This window comes from Schistocerca gregaria, chromosome 4 (genome assembly GCF_023897955.1).
Source record: "Schistocerca gregaria isolate iqSchGreg1 chromosome 4, iqSchGreg1.2, whole genome shotgun sequence".
Classification (NCBI taxonomy): domain Eukaryota; kingdom Metazoa; phylum Arthropoda; class Insecta; order Orthoptera; family Acrididae; genus Schistocerca; species Schistocerca gregaria.
The window spans coordinates 457,820,747-457,848,065 of record NC_064923.1 but is presented as its reverse complement, the minus strand read 5'-3'; the positions used below and the strand labels follow the sequence as shown (position 1 = coordinate 457,848,065).

The window sequence follows — 27,319 nt, the reverse complement described above, 5'->3', positions numbered from 1 at the left end:
CGTAAAATAAAATAATACCTAAACGCCAGACTGAAAACAAACCTGGTAGATCCAGGCATCAACTTTGTCTAGACACCACAAACGACATACTCAGACACTGTTTTTGTTTCTTAGATTAACCCTAAAGCAGCTGACGTGGTACTAAGTCTCATTTCGGCATATGATTAACTTCTGATTTGTAAAAGTTATTGTACTTATAAGACAAAGTACGTTTGCAGTAGGCTCAAACGTTTCATCCCATTTACCGAGAAAACTATATGTAATTGAAGTGGCATGTGTCTGCTGTGGATGTTCCAAGTTCAGTTTGACCCCAATGTGTTCAATTTCAATGTTTTGTCTGTCTGTTGTACCGATAGGTCCTGACGCGAAGACTTGTCCTACCACGGGGTCCAGTAAGTATTACGTGTCATTGTATGGAGGCTTACAGCTAACTACTTAACGACCTGTCGCTGTTGTGGGCAGAAATGATTAAGAATAATAAAAAAAAGGATTGCTTCTTGTTTTGTTCAGAAAGTAACATTCCCCATAAACTCGACAGAAAACAAGGGCATTCCAAGAAATCAGCTGGAGGTTTGCGAAACAAAATCAGACCTATTCTACAGTCCTTCATGCCATATCTGAATCCTATAATTATATTGGTGAATTCAAAATTAATGTCTGACTGTATCTTTTCGTTACGCTTTCATTGGCCATGCGTATCTTGAATGAATACTGGATTATGAATTGTGCTGTCTTACACAGAAACTTTATTATAATTATGAAAAAATACTTTCTATCGAAAGCAACTTGTAATGCAAATATCACAATATATTTATATTTTCATACATATTCTATATAGTTCTTTCGGAAAAAATTGTATCTTTGATTCTTAAATATGTTAAGGCATACCATATAACAAAATTTTACTTGAGAACGTCTTATTTGATTCAGCACTTCTTTACCTATCACATCCTTTTCGGTAATTATGACAGAAGATAATCAATAGAATATTGTTTATTTTCATAAATGAATTCATGGACTCTTATGTCTAAAACACACATATGTACACATGTAATGTACAAAAGACTGCTTACAATGCTATTCAATACAAGACATTAATGTAATGTGGCTGGAATATTTCAAACGGTCGATGGAGCCAAACTTACATTGGTAGGGAATACTACGAAGCATTCTGCTGTCACAATAGCCAGGTCAACTAAATTACTGCCCACAGCTTTTTATTCCTCTTTAAAGGTTGGCAGTACATCCTCGATTTTCACGTCACGCTTCCAGACTCAAAGCGTATCGCCTTTGTTTTACACGCCTGTTTAACTATACCATGGAATCTTCTTTATTTTATTTTCTGCTTCTTTTTATTTCGTTTTTTTTTATTTTACTGCTGTTAATACCTACAAAATCTATGCTCAATGCTTTGTGGAATAACATGCCTTCATTTTTCGCTTTTCAGGCCTTTCTTCTTTCTTTATGTTACTTACAATCAAAACACAAATATCATGTGCTTGAAATGAAAGAAAAAAAATATTCGGGATAAATTAACAAAATTGAAACTTAGCAGCATTAAGTATAATAAATACTATATGACTGTCTTACACAGAAACTTTATTATAATTATGAAAAAATACTTTCTATCGAAAGTAACTTGTAATGCAAATATCACAATATATTTATATTTTCATACATATTCTATATAGTTCTTTCGGAAAAAATTGTATCTTTGATTTTTAAATATGTTAAGGCATACCATATAACAAAATTTTACTTGAGAACGTCTTATTTGATTCACTTTGTGTGCAAAGTAAAAGAACAACAAGTCCACATGCATATACCGACCTATACACTATCATTGAATGGCACAACTACTCAGGCTTCACATTACGTACAAGTGCAATATCTTATTAAGAAAAAACATAGTGGCGGTTAGGCTCAGATAGTTAGATGCATAGTGTAACACATGTGATGCCAAGCTGATGATGTAGTAGCGTATACTAGACGCACTTTGGAGTGCTTGCTTTTTGAGGCAGTTTTCCATTGTTTTGGCACAGTTGCCACACGCAGCTGTTGCCGTGTTGTTATTTAAGTCGTCAGCTGCTTTCATCGCAGAATAATGCTTACTAAAAGTCTCTTGCGTATCTCTTTTCTTGTTATGCGAGGTAAATTCGAAAAGCTATCTTATTTCCGACTGAGAGCACAGAATTGTCTGTCCAGGTTTCAACATAAATATTTATCTTCTTCACATTTATTCATATGAAGAAGTATTTGTTTCGTGAAACAACCTTTAATCGCTTATTTCAGTATTTTCGACATCAATTCTAATCAAGATCCCTATCTCGCACCGGCGCAATATTTTTGACAAATAGATCGCGTGAACTGCTTTGATTCTGGCAAAAATAGAAGTTCTACCAAATGATCGCTCTGCAACTTCGGTAGGCAATGTTGCAATTGACTGGCGACATAATTTCAACACAAAAGTCCGATGCAACCATCCTAAACTCAAGCAGGCAACGGCAGGTTTTTATATATCAGACTAACTTGACGAAACCTGAAACACCACTTGTGACTTGAGGATTCTTTGCCGTGTGCCTTACCTTCAGAAGGAAACATTTCAATTCAGCTGAGTAGGTTACGTGTTTAGGAACTATTTCCACACACATTCATCAGAATCCAGGAGCATTACGCGAAACGAGCTACTATGTTAATAAATTCCTCCGTTGGTTTTTTGTAGAAAAATTTCATATTTTAGGATGAAACATTAGAGGAAGAAAAAGCAGTTTGATTACTGTTCACCTTTGAATGAAAGAACCGAGATATTAAAAAAAAAGAAAAGAGTATATAACAGTTGTTGATGTGATGTTGAAAAAGAATGCTTCGCAACAATGGGTAAAAAGTAAGCATTGTGAGAGCACTAACAAAACGATGAGAGCTGCTGGCGGCTAGCGAGTGGTATGCTGAATTAAGAGAGACTGCCGAATGACCCGCAGACAGGCCCGAGTGCAGAAAGTGCGCCAAGGCGCTTTTGGAGCTGGAGAACATCGACGACGAAGCCGACCAGCTGGGCATCGGGTTCGTCAAGATAGCCGACGAGAGCCTCGCTGAAGAATACAACCTCGGGAGCCTCCCTGCATTGGTCTACTACCGCAACCAGATCCCAATCATCTATGAGGGTAAGTCACGTCCTTATGACTGTACAATTATTTGTATTAGCTTTTATTACTGTGTTGCCTATCTCATAGAGCCTCAAACGTATTATGTCCACCTGGGCATAGGAACGCTTCCGGTTACAGTCAATATTTTACCGCCACTGTTAGAACACAAGAAAAAGCTTATATAGTAAGCCTAAAAATCTGTCTACATGGCTTCGCATTTGTTTCGAAGAAGAGGACACTTCCGATAACATAAATTTATGCTCGATCGGAACTTGTCGCACTCGGTACTCGGCCAAAGCATTCGACTAAGGCCACCGAGCCAAGTAGTCCATCGCTCATACTCGCTTTCAGCAGGACCGTGATAGAAACCGACTTGCGGCCATCTAGATTTATGTTTTTCGCGCTTTCCCTAAATCACTCAAGATAAATGTCCATACGATTCCATTGAGAAGAAAACGTCCGGTTGTCTTCCTGTCGTTCTCCAACCCGAGATCGAGATCAGTATATAATGACATCGTCTCTAGGGATTGTTAAAGTCTACTATTTCTTTTTGCCTTTCAAATGTGTTCCTTCTGCTATGTCGGCGACCAGCATTTTGAACAATACGAACGAGAAGTCATTTACGACAAGATCGACAGACAGAATACCGTTGCACACTTCGAATAACGTACAAGGAAATTTTTAACTAATTTCACTGGGTACTGACCTTGAGATTCCGAAGTTACGGTCGAATATACGTAGAAATTCTGCAACTTCGAATAAATTTTTGGGCTATTCAAATAATGCAAAATGCTTAGTAAATCTATCAAAAATGCTAGATCACTTTTTACTTCCGGTTTGCAGTATATGGAATTTGTTACAGAATATACTCCAGTCAAATTGCACATATATATTGCAAAAGGTGGGGTAGAAGATTTTATTCTTTAACTCGTGCATATTGTTGGAAAGGTTAGAAAACCAAGTTTTGCCAACAAAATTTCTCTTGGGAAAGATTTCTGCAGTCAAAAAACTTCGAAAATGTAGGATTTTTTCAGTTTTTTTCAAAATATCTCAGTTTCATTTACTCCTATCGCTTTAACGTCTAGTTTCTTTTTTAAAGAGCACAAAATTCTCTACAAATTTGTTTTTCTACTCCCAGTATCTAAGGCGCTACAGCGCGTCAAAAAATACCAATTTTTCAAATTTTGAGCATAGTGGCAAGATACCTTAGTTTTGAACACTATTTTTTCAGTTTCTGTTTGTGTAGTATAAATACATTATACATCATGCTATATGTTGGAATTTACCACCTCACTTTCAGGTATTCAATTTCTGAGTATGCAACATGAGGATTGCTGGGCACCCAAGTTTTGTGATTCTTACATCACTACCTGAAGTTCACTATGGGCCACCTCAGCCCTGGTATTTGTAAAACTATAAATATAAAAATAAATCATTAAGAGACATACACACACACAAACACACACACACACACACATACACACAAAATAAATTGTCTCCGGAAACTGAACTAGTGCAATAGGCAACCTAATTAGGTAGGTAATTATTCTTGTGTATAAAGGCCAAACAGTTGACATTAAAAATAAGTAGCTTTATTACAATTAAAATGCGTTGTCAGTTATTAAAAAATGTTGACAGTTCTGCGTGTGTAATACTTGTAATACCGCACCTTACCGCACTTGAGACAGGTATGAGCATCACTTCCAACGTTTTGATGGGCCAGGTTCCTCAGTGTCAACAGAAATATCTTGAGTTACGGATTCAGGGTCTGTACATAGACTTGATCCCAGATTGACCTCTTCTTTAAACAGCGAGTCAGCGTCAGCGAGTTCGTTGATTTCGTCAGCGGTTTCCTCAATATCCTCCATAACAGTTTCTTCACTGTCTTCATATAAAAATTTTGTCACGTTTTCACAGTTGACCCCAATACATTTCTTGCAAATTGAAGAACATTTCAAGCCCGCTTTTCTGCAGGTGCACGCTCCGCCACAGTTCAGCGTGCATGAGCATGAAACAATGTGAAGAAGTGCTTCAGGTGCTGGATCTTGGCTCATTATAACGAATATTGGACTGTGGTCACTGTGATTCCATCCCCATTTCTCAGGTTTCCAGTTTCCCATCCAACTTTGGACTTGTTGGTAAGTCCGCAACGAATGATGTTGTGCAGCATCTTGTGTAGGTGGCAACCGTGCGAGATTCAGTTTGCTTTTTGTGGCTGACTTGGTGGATAGCTGGTACCGCAAATGGTCTAGTGTGTGGGAACTGCTGACACCTCCACTATACAATGCGATAGTAACGTGTTCTCCTGCTGTTATTATTTCTTCACGGGTAGCATGTGGTTTATTGAACGTGCAAAGCGCTGAGGTTAGGTGTTCATTTTTCGCAACAATATTGCAGCACTTAATTTTTACTTGACCAAAAAAGGCGGATGTTGAATCACATCCGCTAAAGGCGTGAGTGAACAGAATACAGGGTGTTTCAAAAATGACCGGTATAATTGAAACGGCAATAAAACTAAACGAGCAGCGATAGAAATACACCGTTTGTTGCAATATGCTTGGGACAACAGTACATTTTCAGGCGGACAAACTTTCGAAATTACAGTAGTTACAATTTTCAACAACAAATGGCGCTGCGGTCTGGGAAACTCTATAGTACGATATTTTCCACATATCCACCATGCGTAGCAATAATATGGCGTAGTCTCTGAATGAAATTACCCGAAACCTTTGACAACGTGTCTGGCGGAATGGCTTCACATGCAGATGAGATGTACTGCTTCAGCTGTTCAATTGTTTCTGGATTCTGGCGGTACACCTGGTCTTTCAAGTGTCCCCACAGAAAGAAGTCACAGGGGTTCATGTCTGGTGAATAGGGAGGCCAATCCACGCCGCCTCCTGTATGTTTCGGATAGCCCAAAGCAATCACACGATCATCGAAATATTCATTCAGGAAATTAAAGACGGCGGCCGTGCGATGTGGCCGGGCACCATCTTGCATAAACCACGAGGTGTTCGCAGTGTCGTCTAAGGCAGTTTGTACCGCCACAAATTCACGAAGAATGTCCAGATAGCGTGATGCAGTAATCGTTTCGGATCTGAAAAATGGGCCAATGATTCCTTTGGAAGAAATGGCGGCCCAGACCAGTACTTTTTGAGGATGCAGGGACGATGGGACTGCAACATGGGGCTTTTCGGTTCCCCATATGCGCCAGTTCTGTTTATTGACGAAGCCGTCCAGGTAAAAATAAGCTTCGTCAGTAAACCAAATGCTGCCCACATGCATATCGCAGTCATCAATCCTGTGCACTATATCGTTAGCGAATGTGTCTCGTGCAGCAATGGTAGCGGCGCTGAGGGGTTGCCGCGTTTGAATTTTGTATGGATACGGGTGTACACTCTGGCGCATGAGACGATACGTAGACGTTGGCGTCATTTGGACCGCAGCTGCAACACGGCGAACGGAAACCCGAGGCAGCTGTTGGATCACCTGCTGCACCAGCTGCGTGTTGCCCTCTGTGGTTGCCGTACACGGTCGCCCTACCTTTCCAGCACGTTCATCCGTCACGTTCCCAATCCGTTGAAATTTTTGAAACAGATCCTTTATTGTATCGCTTTTCGGTCCTTTGTTTACATTAAACCTCCGTTGAAAACTTCGTCTTGTTGCAACAACACTGTGTTCTAGGCGGTGGAATTCCAACACCAGAAAAATCCTCTGTTCTAAGGAATAAACCATGTTGTTCACAGCACACTTGCACGTTGTGAACAGCACACGCTTACAGCAGAAAGACGACGTACAAAATGGCGCACCCACAGACTGCGTTCTTTTCTATATCTTTCACATGTCTTGCAGCGCCAACTGTTGTTGAAAATTGTAACTACTGTAATTTCGAAAGTTTGTCCGCCTGAAAATGTACTGTTGTCCCAAGCATATTGCAACAAACGGTGTATTTCTATTTTTTCGCTGCTCGTTTAGTTTTTATTGCCGTTTCAAATATACCGGTCATTTTTGAAACACCCTGTATATTCACTGTCAAACTTTTAAGATGCAGTGGAAAACCACTTGTCTTCTGCATTTCCTCTTCCTGGCTTTAAGAAAAATAAGTTTTCAATGCCTTGCCCCAAACCGGTCATGAGTAAAAGCAGGTCAACATCTTCTCCTACAATGACAACACTTCCAAAATCTTTGGTTCTTGAAATGGCAGATGTTACAATCAATAACGTCAGCCTCTTCTTGTGCCTGGCCTTGAAGCTGTTTCAGCTATCACCACATCGTCACCATATTTCTGTAAAAGGCGAGCCTTGACAGTTCGAATATCAGGACGAGGTGATGTGGGTATTTGCTCTAACAGATCGTCCGTAGAAAACTGACGTTCTTCCGTATTGGTTTCCAGGTAGGCAAATATAGCCTCCATGCCTTCATTTACTTGTGTTGCAGGTCGGTAACCTCGATTCTGTCCAGTAGCTGAAACACGGCGAAAGAAATTTCTGCAGCAAAATTTGTGGTATCACCCATCTGCAGCAACCAAATCATTTACATTTTGCATTCGCTCTATCACTTGTTGACCAAATTCACCACCACGTCGTTTAGCCTGGTCTAATACTGTCTATTGCACTTCCAATTTCATTACTTTGTAAACAAAATTTCGTTTGGCATATGGCAATCTTAACTGTTTGGTTAAAAAGTCTTCAGAATTCCCTTTTGCAAATAAGAAGCATTTCTCTTTGAAATTGATCTTCACCTTTTTCCTGCGACTGGCGTAGCAAGCCTGTTGGTTCCTGAGGATGTCGAAGGCTAGCTGCTATCATTCTCTCATTAATGTCCTTCTTGTAGCATGCTTCATGCAACATCACTTAACTGAGCGTTTTCAAAAAACGAGTGTGGGCAGACTCCCTGCGTTTAGCACTACAATCGATAAGTGTGCTCAGTCCTTTCTTTTTCACAAACGGTTCAAATGGCTCTGAGCACTATGGGACTTAACATCTATGGTCATCAGTCCCCTAGAACTTAGAACTACTTAAACCTAACTAACCTAAGAACATCACACACATCCATGCCCGAGGCAGGATTCGAACCTGCAACCGTAGCGGTCACGCGGTTCCAGACTGAAGCGCCTAGAACCGCACGGCCACACCGGCTGGCTTCATTTTCACATTGTGTCCACCACTCACCACAGTTTTTTCGCAAATGAAACACAAATTCATGTCAGACATACTCATTTTCAGCACCACAACATATACTGAATGGAAGCGACTCCAAACTGTATGATCCTTATTGTTGTGTGCTAATAGCTGTCAGCGCGCTGTGAACAATCACCAGAGATAATCGTCCTCCGCCCGCCAAAGAATAAATACGCTTTTGTCCGCTAAAGAACAATTCCTACATACTCTTTCTTATAACTGATCATTAACGTAAATCTACTGTAGAAAATGTACGGCACCTGCATGCAATCGTATTACGTATCGTAACATAAATAAACTTCAAGCAGTCCGATGTGAATGTGTTCGTACTTTCTGAGTATGATGCTGTTTGTCCTGGCCTTGCAGCAGAGTGAGATGGTAAATTCCAATGAATAACATGATGAGTAATATGTTTATACCACACAAATAGAAACTGAAATAACAGTTTTCAAAAATTAGGTAATTTGCCACTTTGCCCGAAATTTGAAAAAAATTGGTATTTTTTTGACACGCTGTAGTGCCTTAGATACTGGGAGTAGAAAAAACTGGTAAGAATAAAATTTGTAGAGAATTTTGTGCTCTTTAAAAAAGAAAATAAACGTTAAAGGGATAGGAGCAAATGAAACTGAGATATTTTGAAAAAACTGAAAAAAGTCCGAAATTTTCTAAGTTTTTTGACTACATAAAATTTTCCCAAGAGAAATTTTGTTGGCAAAACTTGGTTTTCTAACCTTTCCAACAATATGAACGAGTTAAAAAAATAGTCATCTACCCCACCTTTTGCAAGGTACAGGCTTTTTTTCTGACAGTTTCACTGCACTAATAGGCTAATTTCGTCAGCGTATTTTACTTAGCAACAGAAAAAGAATTCGAAAGAATAGCTAGATATATCAACTGCAACTTTATTTCTCTTCAGTAGCTTTGTGACTGTAAGGCATAGATGTTTGAAAATCACATTGCCTAATTAGACACATGTCCTACTCGAAGTGGTATGAATTTTTCCTTCCTCCATTTGGTGAGGAAATTACAGTTCAACGTGGTTTCCGAATCACATTGCAATTTATTATATTTTTCACATACTCATAACTTACAGAAATTATATTAATACTGTACCATATTCTGGGTCAAGTGCGCGCATTCGCAAAAAAAATTCTTAAGTCCAGTAAAGGGTAATCAGAACGATCCGCGGGATCAGTTCGTTAACCTTTTGTAGGACGTTAATCAAGCGTCTTACTCTTCTAATTCTGGTCTTTCTGTTAACAGAACCATTGGCGTCCGCCGATATTTATCTAGAGAGCTATGAGTGAATTGTGGTGGGGAGGAGGACTCTAAAATTGCCATTTTACACAGCAATTCTAAAGTCATAATACTGTGTTACTACGATCAGCCATGTAATGTAACAATTGGTGGTGGTGGTGTTTTAGTGTTTAACGTCTCGTCGACAACGAGGTCATTAGAGACGGAGCGCAAGCTCGGGTTAGGGAAGGATTGGGAAGGAAATTGGCCGTGCCCTTTCAGAGGAACCATCCCGGCATTTGCCTGAAACGATTTAGGGAAATCACGGAAAACCTAAATCAGGATGGCTGGAGACGGGATTGAACCGTCGTCCTCCCGAATGTGAGTCCAGTGTGCTAACCACTGCGCCACCTCGCTCGGTCTAACAACTGGCGAAACGAGATGTTTAGCGGAATCATCGGCAATAGTTGCTAGACATGTATGAGAATTCTGTAATGAATAAAAATGCTGTACGCCAAATCACAGATGGGGGAAGTGGGACGGACAAGTTCTCCCACTTATGCATGGGACTTTATTCAAAAAGAACTACAATCTTCACTCAGTGAATACTCAACACGAAAATTGGGATAATACTTCCATAAGAAACACAGAGTGAGACTTCCTTGTATGGCATATTCCGTTTATTCTATAAAAGAATTACAATAACCAAAAATCGTTCATAGTATTGTGTAGTCGATATCTGTTCAAAAAATTCTGGAACTGTGTCCACAAATTTTGGCTGCTCGATCTCTTCGAAATACTCTCCTCCACAACTGATACACCGTTCCAAATGCAGTCCACTCCGAAGAAATCTTGGTGTTTCCACTTCCGGAAGCAGTCACAGTACACCTCTTGATGGATCGCGTGAAGCTCCGTCTGTGAGTTTTCTTTTACCACGTCTACCGTCGCAAATTTTTGTCCTTTCAACGGGGTATTCAACTTATGAAATAAAAAATCTGGAGAGTAAGGAGAAAAAGGCAGCACACTGATTTCGTTTTTTGTGCAATAGTAACGCACCAACGGGGAAGAACGTGCGGGAGCATTATCGTGGTGCAAGAGCCATGAACTGTCTCGCCACGTTTCCTTCTCACATTTTCTTGCAGGCGTCGCAAAACGTCTCAACAGTACCATCAATTAACAATTACGCCCTGTGGCACGAATTCATGATGAGCTAATCCTCCAAAGTCAAAGGAAACTATCAGCATGGCTTTGACATTTAACCTAACCTGACGAGCCTTTTTTGGTCTTGGAGAACCTTTTCCGACCCATTGTGAATACTGAACCTTGATCTCAACACCATAACCGTAGATTCACGTCTCATCACCAATTACGATTCTCTTAAAGAACATTTGGTTCTCATTTGCGTGATCCAAATGCTCTTTACAGATTGCGAGGCGAACATATTTCTGATCTTGACTCATGACGCATGGGACGAAATTGGCGGCAACGCGATGCATTCCAAGCCGCTGTGTCAGGAATTTATGACTAAAATGTTACATTCTACTGCAGTCTCTCTTCGATTTGCACGCACAATTTCGTTGACGTTCCTGACATTGAGCGTCGTCGGTAGACGTCAAAAGACATCCTGAACGAGGGCCATCTACAATTTCTGCCCGACCATTTTTAAACCGTATGGCCATTCGCAACACCGAGTTCCGCTTAAGCACTCATCACCGTAGGCTTCCTGCATCATTTAGTGTGTCTATGTAAAGGTTTTCTTGAGTTTCATGCAAAATGCAATGCACACGCATTTCTCCTCTAACTCTGCCATCTCGAAATTAGCAAAATGTGCGACACAGCGTTCTACTCAATACAGACTGAACAATAACTAAAAGACATACAATAATGAAACTTCCGGCAGTTACACATTAAACAGAATTGTGGGCAGGGACGTCAACCGCATTTCTCTCCGGCGGACCATTGGCATAAAATTACGAATATTCCGGAATTTTTTGAACAGACCTCATATTACACAAATCTTTTCTTCTCTTGTAGCTTTTATTTCAAACTATTTCTCATCATTGCGTGAATTATGTACTGACTCGTTTCGTGACCACGTAGGCCTACCATTGGCTCAGATGGCCCATAAAACCTAAGAACAAATAAATAAATAAAAATAATTCTAAAGCCTAGATATTTTATCGCTGGTGGAAGCATTTGATTACGTTTTCTGAAAGAGGAGTCGAAGCCGAGACCTGTAGCGGATGTGATCGGACGCGCTCTTCCGTATTGCGTCAAGTGCACTAAAAATCAGTTTCTGAAACTGTTGTCATTCCACTGCATAGTTATTACAGTTAATGATCATCTATCCAAGTCTGTTGCAGTCTAGCGTTGATTACGTGGCAGTTATGTCGCGTCAAATGGGATCGAATACGGAAGAGAGTACAAAGATCTTCGAAAAACGGCTCACTGCTCGTAACAAACACTCTTGAACACCCAAAGGTCAAGAACGTAGCAGTAATCAAGAGCATACTAAGACTTAAACCCCAAAGCACAGGAATGCGGCGGTGATCAAGGGTGGACACGTAAGAAGCCAGGATCGAAGCAGTAGTGGGTAGGAGGGGGGAGTATGGGTGGTTCATAGATTCAGTTCCCTCCCACGCAGCCCCCATCGCTGCCCTTGAAACCGCTGCATACCCATATGACAGTACAATAGACTCTCGCTAATACGGACATTCCTAGCACATATGGGTGCAGGATTAGTGGAAGTGCCGGATTATTGAATGTTTGAAATTTATTTTATTCATTTATTTCGTTTTTTACCCATGGGATATAGCGTACTGTACTTTATTAATTACAATTTTAAAACATACAGGATATACTTTATTAAATCCAAAAATTCATTAATTTTCTACGGAAACTTGGTCCTTGAGTGTACTCTCCGCCTGTGTCTTCTTCGTCACTTTCTTGCACCCTTTTCATTATTTCTCCATCTGTTAAAGTTTGGTCCGTATCACAGTTTTCCTCATTCAGCCACTTAGTAACATCTTCATCATCAGTTTCTTCTCCGCCTGGAAGGTTGGGGAAAATGTCAATGTACAAAGTAATTGATAATTCCGAATTGACTGGCTCATCGCTGTCACTCACTACTGGATCCAATTCGGCATCAATGGATGGCCATAATTTTCACCAGCTCTTCATTATGGTAGCGTTTTCCAGTTTATCGCATGCTTCGGATGCTTGGAAAAGAGCATCACATATGTTAATTGCTTTCCGCGCCTTCAGCATAGCCTCGATAGAGTCGTTTTCACTTTCGTTCAGCAAGGAGACGAGAAGTGAATGTCGATAATGACGTTTGATTGATTCCTAAATTCCCTGGTCCATGGGCTGAATTAGGGCTGTCGCAATGGGTGGGAGAAAGAGTGCTTGTACATGTATACCATCGCACTTGAGAGAAACATCTGAAGGATGACTGGGAGAGATGTCAATTATAAGGATAGCTTTCAATGGAAGCTTTTTCTTCTTTATCTCTTTTCTCGCAGCTGGTACAAACGTTTCATGGAACCACCGAGAGACTATTTGACTGTCCATCCACGCTTTCTTCTGAGCGCAATACTGCACTGATAGAGTATTTATGCCAGTATGTTGAAAACAACGTGGGTGTTGGGATTTTCCAGTCACCATTAGGTTTCGTCAGCATTATACAAGGCATCAGCAGTTAAATCTTCTTCCTCTGTTATCTTCCGTGCCTACTTACAAACTCATCAGCATCCTTGTCGTGAGCTGAGCGACTTTCCCCAGTGATTGTCAGCTGCCGCATGCCATGTCATTTTTTCCAATCTGATAGCCAACCTTCGCTCGCTGCAAACAAGTTACTACCGCCAAGTTGTTTGTTAAATGCAGCTGCTTTTTCCTTTATAATTGGGCCTTTACTGTGTTGTTGCATGAACCATCTATAAACAGCTGCGTCCAGTTCTTCATTCTAACTCTTTCGCATAACCCTCAGTTTTCCCCAACTCACTCTCCATTTGTGTTGAGTACTGTCGAATAACATCTTCTTTCTTTTTGATGTCATAAATAGTTGCTCGTCCAACATGAAACTCAGCAGCAATGGCTTTCTGCGAAGAACCTCGATTTAACTTATCTAAAATTTCGAGTTTCTGCTTGAGGTCCAGCGTAACGTGTTTCCTTTTACATGTTTCCTGACTAGACCTGGCCATTATTTCCACGTCTCGGTAAGTGTATCGATACGTTTCAGTGTTTCGAAACGGCTATGTTTCACTGTTTCGAAACAGTGGTGTTTCATTCCGCTCTGTGTCGGATAACGGGACCAGATTCGATCTCGAGCCAGCCACAGAAACTGTATCATCGTTTCAAAATATCGCTGGTTCAGTCCACTTGTGCTTGGAACGGACTAATTGTATCGAAACAGTGATGTTTCATTTCGCTTTGTCTCGGACGAGATTCAGGCACGGCACAGATACGGAAATATGTTTAATATACTACCTCATCAAACTCTTTAAAGTGTCGAAATCTTTTTGACACCCAACAGCATGAAGCTTAAGATTTCCGAAAATAAAGGTTCGTTTCTAATTGACTGCTCTATTCCGAAATGGCATAATACATGCTTAATAAACACTAACAAAAAATAAAATAAAGCACACTATTCGCATTCACAATAATGAAAGTGTGAAAAACATTCAGTTAAATTACACATCTCCTATAACATATACGTCTCTATTCATGTACAGTAATCATATGAAAAAACGCAAGAAAACCTGCAACATTTTGAATTAAAAAAGTCGTAGAGTGGCAGTTTTTAGACATATACGTAAATTGGATGTACTTTCAAGCAATGTGATGACGGATCATTGATGATGCAATGGTGAACGGGAATGGCTGGGAAGCATTGTGGATTTATGGTACTGATTCGTAACACCTCGAGGGACAAAATTTTTTTCTCTTATATTTTGCTATTTATTCGAATTATGTGGCTTTATTTGTGAGTCTATAGTCAATGTGCCTATTCTCCACAATGATTTCTTTTGTGTGCATGGATATTAGCAGGCTGGATATATTTTATCCATACTAACGAAATATGGGAATCCCAGTAGCGTATCCGTTGTTTCTGCACTTTGTTCCCGCCTTCAGTACCGTTCGTGTTGGTTCTTCTGTCTTCAGCTATGGCATTACGAAGCCCGGTATGGGATTATTTTATGAAGATAAATCCTGAGAAACTTAAATGTAACTTGTGCTCGGCAATGTTGTCGTTTAAAAGTAGTTCAACTTCTTGCTTAAACAGACACTTGCGACATAAGCACCCAACAGTTAATTTAAGTGGAACTCGTTCGAAATCAGTTTTTATGAATCTGGGCAGTGATGAAACCAGTTCAGTTTCCACAGAAACTGTTCAGAAATCTGCCATTTCAGTGCTTATGCGTCAAGATGAACAATCTGTGCAAAAAATACCCAGAACTTCCACCACTTCAGTCCTGGGTAGGTGTGGTAGACACTGGATTTGCATCAAGACCCAGCCAAAATAGACGAACAGATTTTAAGACTTGTTGTTAAAGAATACCTTCGATTTAATGTAGTTGAGAGTGTTTATTTATTAAATGAAAACTATGTACCTCCCATTAGAAAATCACTCTCCAACAATTTATTCTCTCAAGCGTTCGACAGCACACTAGTGTGAGTAAGATCTGCAGTGCAAGCTGCATCCTACATCTGCATTACAACTGATGGATGAACATCTGTGAAAAATGAGAATTATATTGCAGTGACTGCTCACTTCATTGATGAAAACTGCAATCTGAAGTCATATTTGTTATCTAGTTTTAAATTTCATGACAAGCATACAGCAGAAAACATTTCCAGTGAATTACAAAATGTGACTTCAACTTAGGGTATTACGAATAAAATTGTAGCTTTTACTACAGATAATGCACCTAATATTGTGAAGGCAGTGATGATGTGCAAATGGTGGCATGTACCTTGTTTTGCACATATACTGAATTTAATTGTGCAAGCAAGCCTTGAACCAATTACAGACACAAGGGAAAAATAGTGAAATTTTTCAAAAGAAGTCCTCAAGCACTTGAGAAACTACAGAATATTCAGAAGCAAATGGGCTTCCCTATTTTAACACCGAAACAAGATTGCCCTACGAGATGGAATTCCACATATGTAATGTCTGAAAGGCTTTTGAAAATCAAAGAGCCTTTGGAAAGCACCCTCGCCATCCTCAGTGTGGATTTACAAACAAAACTGTCCAATGAAGACTGGTCAGTTATTGAAAAATCTTGTGAAATACTATCTCCTTTTGAACAAGTCACAACAGAAATTAGCAGTGAAAGAAATGTAACCTTGTCAAAAGTTGTTTTATTAAGCAAAGGTTTACAAAGTCATTGTCTGAGACTGAAAAACTCAGATCACAGCAATGAAGCCACTAATACAGTAATTGCTAAACTTGAGGACGGAATCTGTACCCGCCTCGTTCAAACGTTTGCAGATAAAGCAATTGCTTGTGAAGCAACTTTATTGGATCCTCGCTTCAGGGAGCATGGTTTTCCAAAAACTGGGCCTCGATTAAAAGAAACAAAAGATGTCATAATTAACAAGTGCTGTGCAATACGACAGAAACCCACTCGGTGTTCTAGAGAAATCCACCACCAGCCAAACCAGTTGTGGTGAGCACATCCACCTCTAGCAGGGGCAACATTTGGCAAGATTTTGACCAAGCTGTAGGTGGCTTGATTCAAAGTGTAGACCAGGGATCTCCAAACTTTTTGTCTGTGGGCCACATTGACTCCTCCACGAAGTCATAAGGGCCATGATCTACCTTGTGGGATTAAAGCACCCTAGCACTCCATGATCACCGTAATGTAAGGCTAAAGGAAAGATGAAATCGCAAAAATCTAAGATTCTGGGAATAGCTAACACTGCAACGAACTAAGATTTTTATTTAATTACATAATTTTGATTGGTGGGCGTACCTGAACGAAATTCTGGTGTATTTTATTCTGGCGAATTTCACCGACCAAAAAGTATGTCACTGCGCATTCTTCACGAAAGCGTCCTGCAAAGTTAACGAAATCTCAGAATCATTGTTAGCAACACTATTACTGCAAGACGAAGAGGTAGAAAATATCAACGCATTGTTATTTCAAGCGGCGCAACAATAAGTTTAGTTATGTAGTCTTGTAGCGAGTAGCGGAGCCAGAGCATATATTTGATAGTTCTGTTGCGTGATTGTGTCCAACAATGTCGCGGTGTATTGGTCGCGATAGGCCTAGAAACTCAATTGTTGGCAGTATAGGTACCACCTCAAATATTTGGCGGGCCGGATACCGGGGATGGCCGGCCAGCTAACACGGGCCGGTTTGCCGGCCGTCGCGGGCCGATTTCAGACCGCGGGTCGTAGTTTGGAGACCCCTGGTGTAGACAATCCACGTGCTGCAAGTATAGTCGAGCTTGATAAATATATGAAGATGCCACTGATACATAGATCACAAGATCCATTGCTGTGGTCGAAAGAAAATCATTTGTTTCCTACACTGTTTGAAATAACGAAACGACGTCTTTGTATTATGGCCACCTCTGTTCCATGTGAGCGCATATTTTCAAAGCAGGGGCAAACAATAACATACAGACGACCCCGTCTTTCAAACGAAAAAGTATCAAAAATGATATTTCTAAACTACAACTTAGAATAGGTACAGCAGATTTACTCAGAAATGAAACAGTAAAATTTCAGTTGATTTTGTTCTTCTCTGGACAGAGTGCACTGAATTTATATTTGATTGTATTTTGTTTGGTCCACTAAGCTGTGCATGTAGATACCTTACAAGAACATTTTTCTCAAATTTGTTGCACACAGAAGACACGTTTTTGCTCACCATTCAGTGAGTTAAATTTTTTTGGTATGTTATTTATTCATTTATGTGTTTTAGAAAAATTATCTGAATTGTATATGTATATGTTTGTGGGTTTATTTTTGTAAATGTGCTGTGTTTGGTTGTTACACTATAGGCATCTTGATACTTGTGTATGATACATAATTCTCAGGCAAATCAACAATGGTACTTCGATCCTTTTGTTTTTGGCGTTCAGATACTGGGACAAAAATTGCATTTCAACAGCAACATTACTTCATCTCTGATTTCCTGGGGAAGTTTATAATAAAATGGTAATACATCTGCTTGCTGTGAGGTGCTTGAGGGAACTCCATGTACCTGTACCTAAAACAAACTTCTTTAGCAAGAATTAAAAGTGGTGTAGAGGCAGATCTGCCATGATACCGGTATCACAAAGGCATTACACTGTATGAATGGTTTTAAATTTTAGCATGGATTTTATACTGCAAAGAAACATACCTATCTCTGCATTTCTGTTACTTTGAAATGTTTTACAATTCTATCAAGTGTACTTACTATGAGATGTATCCAGCTAACTTGTGAATGTTTGATGAGAAACTGCCATACTTAACCATCCTGCTATATCCTCCAGTCTGTTACAGTAATTCTTTGATCTGTGTGCATCAGTCACTTTGCATCGTGCTCTGTGTGACAAACAATGGAAAATTTAACTGTGAGTAGTAAAAGTGTGGGTGGCACACTCATAAATGTTAATTCAGAGCCTCGCTTCCCAGAATGTTATTTCAATAAATTATATATCATGATATGACTTTTCAAGAGCACATACAGATTATCACTCATAAAACCTATCAAAATTGTGCACTAGAATACAGGGAAACGAGTTTGGCAAAATCTGTTATGTCAAACATATTTAGTCTGACCTCGGCCAATTGGAAAGTATGAAAATCACATGACAAGAAAGCAGCGCATTTTCTGCTACAGGCGATATGATTGGCGGTCTCGCACCTCATTTGTGTTTTTATGACAATATTTATACAGTAGACACTCAGGATGATATAATGTGAAGGCCTATACTATTACAAAACACAAACTGTTTCACTGTTTCGAAACATTACATTGTACTGTTTCATTTGTTTCGAAACAGTTAGGTGTTTCAGTTTGCTCATCTCTATTCCTAACAGTAAAGAAAGCTACAATTTCAAATACAGTATATAAAGCATTATTTAACTTGGTATTGTTGCACACGATAATTCATTGTGCACGTGTCTTTGGATGTGCGCCGGTTTACTGAGAGGGCGGAATCAGCGAGAGGCTGGCACCATTCATAACAAAAGCCAAAAATTTGTGTAAAGTTAACCAAACTTTCTTATTAGTTCGGTATTTGTGATACATACTTCACTTCAAGATAAAGGAGTCTGTGGATAAATTAATTTCTACATCATTTTGTTCCTCATGCAACGCAGTATATTATAACAATGTAATTGTAGATGGCGCCAGTAAATTGTAAACTATTACCGATACGTGAACAACGAGCACTTGCAAAGTTCAGAGTTTAAATACAACATCCAAACCTAAAACCAGATCACGACTTAAAAATAATGCAGTAGCTGAAACTGTTCAAATAAATTAACTGTACGGTTAATGTACCCCTGCTTTGTACTGTTTCAATATACTGATTTAAAAAAAAAAAATATTTCAAGTGTGTGTGAAATCTTAGGGGACTTAACTGTTAAGGTCATCAGTCCCTAAGCTTACACACTACTTAACCTAAATTATCCTAAGGACAAACACACACACCCATGCCCGGGGAAAGAGCCGAACCCTCCGCCAGGACCACTGATTTAATAAGTGTGTTTTGAATTTCGCTTAATGATTCTGCTCTGTTCGACGAAATATTTTCTATGCATCCTAACTGCATCGCGTTGATTTCAACAATTTGACTTAATTTCGCCTAAGAATTCCGAGCGCGTTAAAGGTGTGGCATACAGCAATGGGTGAATTAGTTTATGGCACCTAAAACCAAGTATTTTCTTATCCCTGGAGTGTTTGAGCTTTTTGTTTTCAAATTTCGTGAGAGTAAATTAATTTAAATGTGTGATAGATGACTTACGTATACTGGTACAATGAATGGAACCCATCTCTTGCTCCGAAATCTTCGTAGCTGACTGTAATAACCCTTCTGGAGTAATTTTATCCGAAAAACTCACGACAACTGATATTCAAACCCTTCCAAAGTTCTGGAAGTGACTAATATTAGTGGAACAGATGATAAACTTCTCTGGATGTGCTGTAACAGAAGAAAATGGGATGTTCCAAGGTAGGACTTCTGTTCCAAAGAAATGTCTTTCTCGTCGTGTAAATTGATCGTAGAATTACGAGATGCCGCCGCCTATTTCGCGACTTAACAACAACTTATTTTGTTTCTAGATAGAAAATACGAGACTCAGATTGCTGAACCGTACGCTGTCGCTATCGATAATGTTATGACAGGTTTGATATACGTTGAATCTAATTGTTGCAGCAGCCGCAAACACCTGTTCTTTGTCAAATTGTCTTCGAAGCATCTGGAGTTGAGGGACAGTGAGAGCGTGCATTTGTGTGCGAATTTGTTTTTCACTCTTCTGTTTCTTAATAAAACTGTGCCTTGGATTCCGTTGACATCTGTTACTGTGCTTGAGAGAACTGCAATCTAATGTTGCTAACTAGTGCGTCACTTGCCTTAGGCCTTGCAGATAGATTTAAAAATTTTTGGTGCCGTTAAACGTCGTGCAAAATTGTTCTAAATCTACAGCGGAAAAGAGAAAAAATATATAGGCATATTTTAAAATTTTAACTTTCGCACATTAAGTAGCTACCTCAAAGACAGAAACCAATATGTCCAAATGAATGTTACCAATCGACCAGGAATTGCTAATACTGTACAGTCATCTACCCAAATCACAGAACATGCTGTTCCCCAATGCTCAGAGTTGAGACCCTTATTATTTTTACTTTATGTAAATGACCTTCCCATTAAATTTACACAATAACCGAACCTGCCTCTTTGCTGATGATAACACAATTATGATATCCGACTCAAATGAACATCTTCTAGAAGCGATATACAGGAGCACAGCACGACTAAGGTCATGGCCTAATTCAAACAGACTACTCCTAAATATAAAAAAAGACAGCTGGTATTACTTTCCACACAGTCCAAAATAAAAACCCACCAGTACCACTGAGTGATCATTAAATCAACTCTGTAAAGGAAACCAATTTTGGGGGGTTTCCATTACTGACACGTACATGGAAAAGTTATATTGATACAACCTGCACCAAATCAAGTAAAGTATGTTTCATGATTAGACAAATAAGGAATACTGTTAATACCAGCACCCTCACACAATGTACTACGATCTTTTCCACTTTATTAAGCTACAGAATTATCTTTTGGGGCCACAGTGCATTAGCAGTGAGGCTGTTTAAACTCCAGAAATAAGTAGTTAGAATAATATTATTCAAACAGCAGAAGAATCTTGTAAACTGCTGTTCCAGAATCTGAACGTATTACCGCTCCAATGTCAGTACATACTGGACCTACTATGTTTCACCAAGAAAAATATTAGCAACTTAGATATAAACTCAAACTGGCATCTACATGATGCAAGGTCAAAGAACTCTCTACGAGTAAATCCCCATTCAGCAAAGCTATACAGTAAAGGTGTCAAATGTATGGGAATAAAACTATACAATCATCTCCCAATAGCAGTGAAGAACATTAAACAAGTAAAGGATTTTAAAGTAAAACTACAGTCTCTCCTAATTAAACACTGCCTCTACAGCATACAGGAATTCCTCGAAAACAACCTTCTATAAGGAACTGCTCAACAAAAATATCAAGTTATGGTTCACAAACAAATGACCTTACATAACATAACTGAATGTAAGTTTTATTCATATAAATGCTAAATTCTGGTACAGAATAAATGTAAGACCTAAGTACATTACACATGTGATATAAGCATGCAACCTAATCATTTTATAGATTCATAGACCTGTACTCTTCTTATAAATGCCTAATATGTATCAAATGACCTGCCCTATATCATGATGTGCATTTCTGTACAATGTATGATTCAGAGGATTAAAACAAACAAATAAATAAATAAATGCTGCCTATGGGCTATCAGCATGGTGGCTTCATAACAGACAAAATGCTACCTTAACTCAACTTTACTGTAAGGCTTGAATCAGTACGTTTCGACTGACATTCAGAAGTAAATTTTTGAACATACCAGGGTGACATTTCTTATCTGATTTATAGGGTATCCTTTAATTTTTATTCTTTTCTTGTTATACGAAATATAATTTTCGTTATTCCAGATTTCATTATCCCCTGTATAGTAGACCTAGCATATTTTATGAGTTTTAAGAACTTTTTTCTACCTCAGTGCCAGGGAAGTGTTTCTAAGGCAGCTTCCATCATATTACTAATGACTAACCATTTATTGTTATTCAAGACTTTATTTGTGTGTTGATATCTAGCTTGAATATTTGCCACTACACAGGTATTATCCATGATATACAGCTTGTGTTGTCATTCATTAAATGTTAACACATTAAACTAAAAATCAAAGATTTGCATTTTGTTTGGAACCATGTTTTCAAAATTAATTAATACTAATTTCACCTGATGTATAATTGCCAGTGTTCACCTACTGCTAATCTGCACAGTTGCCTTGATAGCTGGGAACAAAAGATTTTTATTTTTTATTTATTTGGTTTTTAATATTACTTTGTTAGCAGGTATGCAGGTCAGATGATGGAAATGGGATACTTCTTCCAATATGATCAAACCTAGCAAAGTTCTGTGGTGTTAAAATAAACATTTTTTCCATCCAATAAGGCCTTTAGTAGCAAAACACAGTTGTATTCAAACCCATATTCTCGGTAACTATTGTTTTATTTATTCTTGTTCCTTTGCTTTCTGAGCAAATCTGAAATTTCTAGGCCACATCATTTCCACTATCATGTCTCTTAGCTAATAATTTTCTTCCACCAACAACACATAGGTGACAGTGGACCACCCCCCCCCCCCCCCCACCCTAAATTTTAGTTGTGATGAGACTGATCTGTAGCATCCTCTGAGCTCTAGATTATGTTGAAGTTGAACATTTGGCTATTTTTTGGCAAAGCCAATGGATCTGAATGCAAAATAAAGGTTGTGGCTACACACTGATACTTAGTGTACCTATGTTTGTGCCAGATTTAACATGCATCTACACTATGTGATTAAAAAGTATCCGGACACCCCCTAAAACATACGTTTTTCATATTAGGTGCATTGTGCTGCCACCTACTGCCTGGTACTCCATATCAGTGACCTCAGTAGTCATTAGACATTGGGCGCTCTGCGGAACTCACATGGTCAGGTGATTGGGTGCCACTTATGTCATAAATCTAAGTGAGATTTCCACACTCCTAATTATCTCTAAGTCCACTGTTTCTGATGTGATAGTGAAGTGGAAACATGAAGGGAGACATATAGCACAAAAGGCGTACCCGCCGTCCTTTGTCTGTTGAGTGGCAGAGACTGCCGACAGTTGAAGGGGATCATAATGTGTAATAGGCAGACATCTATCCAGATCATCACACGGGAGTTCCAAACTGTATCAGGATCCACTGCAGGTACTATGGCAGTTAGGCGGGAGGTGCTCATATGCCACACATCACGCCGGTAAATGCCAAACTTGGTGTAAGGAGCATAAACATGGGACGACTGAACAGTGGAAAAATGTTGTGTGGAGTGATGAACATGGTACACAATGTGGTGATCCAATGCACTATTTTTCACAGTAATCTCAGTCTTGGGCATTACACTATCTTCCACATTTAAGTATTTCAAATCTCATCCAGCGCACTCTCCAACAACCAGTTTTTCCTTCTCATCCCATCTGGTTAGTCAACCCTGACTCTGGGAGAAAACTCTCCTCATTTGCTAAACCTCACCAGTCCTTTTCCTTCACCCCTCTTCCTTCCTCTCCAATGCTTCTGCCAGAAGAAAGAACCACTGGCTGCATAAGATTGCAAATTTAAATATTTTAAAATGTGTGGTCTCCTGCCACTGCCTGGTAAGTAGATATTTACTCCTTCAATTACATTACATCATTACTCTGCAATTCACAATTAAATGTCTGGCAGAAGGTTCATCAAACCACCTTCAAGCTGTCTCTCTACCATTGTTCCATTCTCGAACAGTGAACACAAATAACAAACACTTAAATCTTTCTGTGGAAGTTCTGATTTCTCATATTTTATTACACTGATCATTTCTCCCTATTTATGTGGACAATGACGTGATATTTCATATTCTGAAGAGAAAGTTGGTGATTGAAATTTTGTGACAAGATCTTGCTGCAATGATACACGCCTTTGTTTTAATGATTACCACCCTAACTTGCACATCATATCAATGAAACTCTCACCTATTTCATGATAATGCAAAACTAACCTTCTTTGGACTTTTTCAGTGTTCTTCTTTTATCTTATCTGGTGAGGATCCCATACCACACAGCAGTACTCTAGCAGAGGACAGACAAGCATAGTGCAGACAGTCTCTCTGGTAGACCTACAGCATCCTATGCCAATAAAATGCAGTCTTTGGTTTGCCTTCCCACAACATTATTTGTGTGATTGTTCCAATTTAAGTCGTTCGTAACTGTTATCCCTAGATATTTGGTTGAATTGACAGCATATAGATTTGTGTGGCTTATCATGTAACAGAAATATAATGGAATACTTTTCGTGCTCATATTGATGACCTGACACGTACACTTCTCCTTACTCACTGACTATTGACACTTTTGCACATACAGATATTGTGTCTGTGTCATTACAAAATTTAGTTTTGATCTTCCTGCTGACTTTACTAAAGAGTAAATGACATCATCATGTGCAAACAATCAAAGAGGACTGCTCAGATTCTCTCTGAAATCGTTTATATACAGATTAGAAACAGCAGAGAGCCTATAACACTTCCTTGGGGAAGGCCAGGTATCATTTCTGATTTATTCTATGACTATCTACCAGTTGCTATAAACTATGTCCCTTCTGACAGGAAAGTCACATAACTGCGACAATACTCCATAGGCTTGCTATTTGTTTGGAAGTCGCTTGTGAAGAATGGTGTCAAAAACTTGTGGAAATAGAGAAATACAAAATCAGTTTGAAATACCCTGTCAATAGCACTCATTCCTTCCTGTGTATACAGACTAGTTGTGTTTCACAAGAACAATATTTTATGAATCATTATAAAAACTTAAACTGCAAAGTAAATAAAGAACACCTGTATCATACAGTGAAAAAAACTTTCTCAGGAATATTTTGGTGCATATTATGTATAAAAATCACCCATAAATGTAAGGAAGTCCACTACATAACTTATACCAACATATAAATTAATTTGCAGTTTCTTAGTGTGTTGTCTTTCTGGGCTGATCCTTTATTTTACTTAGGTGATATCTTGACTAAAATTTCAAAATGTAAAACCCACATTCAGTTGCTTGTCAACTCTCCAGATTAGATTAGATTTACTTTCATTCCAATTGATCCGTAGTGAAAGGTCCTCCAGGATGTAGAACATGTCAGAAAAACAACAATACATGACAAATATTTACAACTAAAAAAAAAAGCTAATGTACCATTCCACAGGTCCCAAGTGGAATGATCGTCAATTTTTAACAAACAGTCTATGAAAGCGTCATTTTACAAGTACTAATGCACTGAATTTAAAATAAAAATGTTGATTTACTTATTTATAAGGCAATAAACATGTAATACAACTACTATAATACTTATTTACAATGAACACATTACTGCACTGAAATGGTGCAGAAGTTAGATTGTACTCTCTATATACTCTCTCTATATACAGGTGACCTAACAAAAGAAGAAGATGTGCTGGAATGGCTTGTGCAAAATAAATCTACAGGTGATGAAGAAGATGTCATTGAGGATGTCACCTCCAAAACACTGGAGACACTTATATCTTCCATTGATAACCTGGTCGTCCTCTTCTGTAAGTGAAAAGTAAAATTCTTTGTTTCTGTGTGATTTATTTTCCTAATAAGAATAATAAATGTTTATTGTACACTGAAGGCAATAGATATGGTTGCTGCATGAACTTCAGCCAGTCTGTAAGTTATTGTTGGCAAAGCACAGTTAGGATGCAAACAGAAATTTTTTAGACTGCTACATTCATATTTGAGAATGAGATGTTACTGAAAGAAAACATTGTGAAAATAAGAGATATGGCAACACTTTTGGGAAACAGGCAACAGCATTCAGAAGCTCTCTCTAGAACGGAGAAGTAATTGAATGAATAAAAATCAAGGATAACAAATGCCATATAAATTTTGCTATATGTCAAGGCACTATTTTATCTCATTTTCTGTTTGTACTGCATGAATTACTTCTGAAGAACCCTAAACAACAGTCACCATATTATCATGTATGCTGAAAACGTGTGTTGTGTGTACTGGATACACAGTTCAGGTACACTAGATACATAGGTACAAAACCTCATTTGCAAAGCAAAATGTCATTTCAAGAAATAAAATGTAAGAGTCATCTTAGCAAAGAGAATTATGGCTATCAGAAACTGATGCTAACATCCTAAGAACATAGCATGCTGAAGACAATCTTTTTTATATTTGCATTTTCACTCCATGTTATTGACAGTCGGTGTTCATTCCTAAAAAGATTGTGTTTGCTACCAATCTATAGATTTATCATCTATGCTTAAAGCGAAAGAGTTGTTCCGCGCTTTTTTTTTTTTTTTTTTTTTTTTTTTTTTTTTTTTTTTTTTTTTTTTTTTAATGCAGTGCATATAAGACACATAGCCACAGATTGTTGTGTTCATATCGAGAAAACAGTAGACAGAAGGTAGCACAGCCTTATGTGTCAAAAGTTCATAATGGAATGAGACACAGCATTTTCTTTGCAAACGAGTTACCAGTAAAAATTGTAGTTCCTCAGGGCTCAACACTGGGCCCATCACTCTTTCTGAGCTATGTGTATGGCCTCATTGGACATGTAAGCCTAAAAAAATCTATACTATTTTCTAATAAAGTACTACATTACTCTCTGCATCTAGCATACAAATTTTGCAGTTGACAGCAGAAAATCCTATTACAATACAAACAACACAAATTAAATTTATGTCTCATCTTTAACTTATCAATATGATCAACATTAAAACAAAAAATTATAGAAAATGTTAATACCAAGAAAGTTTTGGGCCTGTGAATTCAGCATGGCTTGAACTAAAATACACATGTGAGTAACAAGTTGAAAAAACATTGCGCTTTGGAAAAAGAGCACTGAAGATAAGTTGTGGGTTAAAAGATGCAATTAAGGACAGCTCAGTTTCTCCAGTACAGAAAAGTGTAATCCACTGTGACGTAATGTTATACAATTACAAACTAGAACAAATAATAATTTCTCAAGAGCCAGTATTTAAGAATAAATTAAAGACATCCCTAGTAAAGCACTGCGTTTGTTATGTACAAGAGTTTCTAAATATACAAAATCAGTAATTTTTCTACAAATGTTCATGAATCAACTAAATGTATCATGTAAGAATGTTTATATGTATGTTTTGATTTTTTGGTTTATACTGTATGTTAACATTATGATTCGTTATTCCTATTCTATTTTTCCTTGTCCTGTAGCACTTGTATAACCTATGCTGTACACAAGTAATGGAACAAGGGTTTACCAGGATAATAGTGAGAATTTTTGCACTTTCCCTTCAAGGATTCCATCTTGAGAGATTTGCTGGCTTTTACAAATAAAGTTGGCAGTAGAGCAGTTTCTCTGGAGTGCATTTTTTTTAATACATTGAAGATATGGCACACTGATC

The 27,319-nt window shown here is 38.5% G+C and overlaps 1 protein-coding gene across 2 annotated transcripts in view; it reads left to right on the top strand.

Annotated features, from left to right (window-relative positions):
* The window catches only part of LOC126267267 (uncharacterized), a 459,263-nt gene that overhangs the window by 147,973 nt on the left and 283,971 nt on the right, over positions 1–27,319 (top strand). For both annotated transcript variants that reach the window (XM_049972334.1, XM_049972333.1), the window contains exons 4-6: positions 357–392; positions 2,979–3,161; positions 25,331–25,474. In XM_049972334.1, coding sequence (XP_049828291.1) covers positions 357–392; positions 2,979–3,161; positions 25,331–25,474 — 363 coding nt within the window. The remainder of the gene's footprint in view (positions 1–356; positions 393–2,978; positions 3,162–25,330; positions 25,475–27,319) is intronic.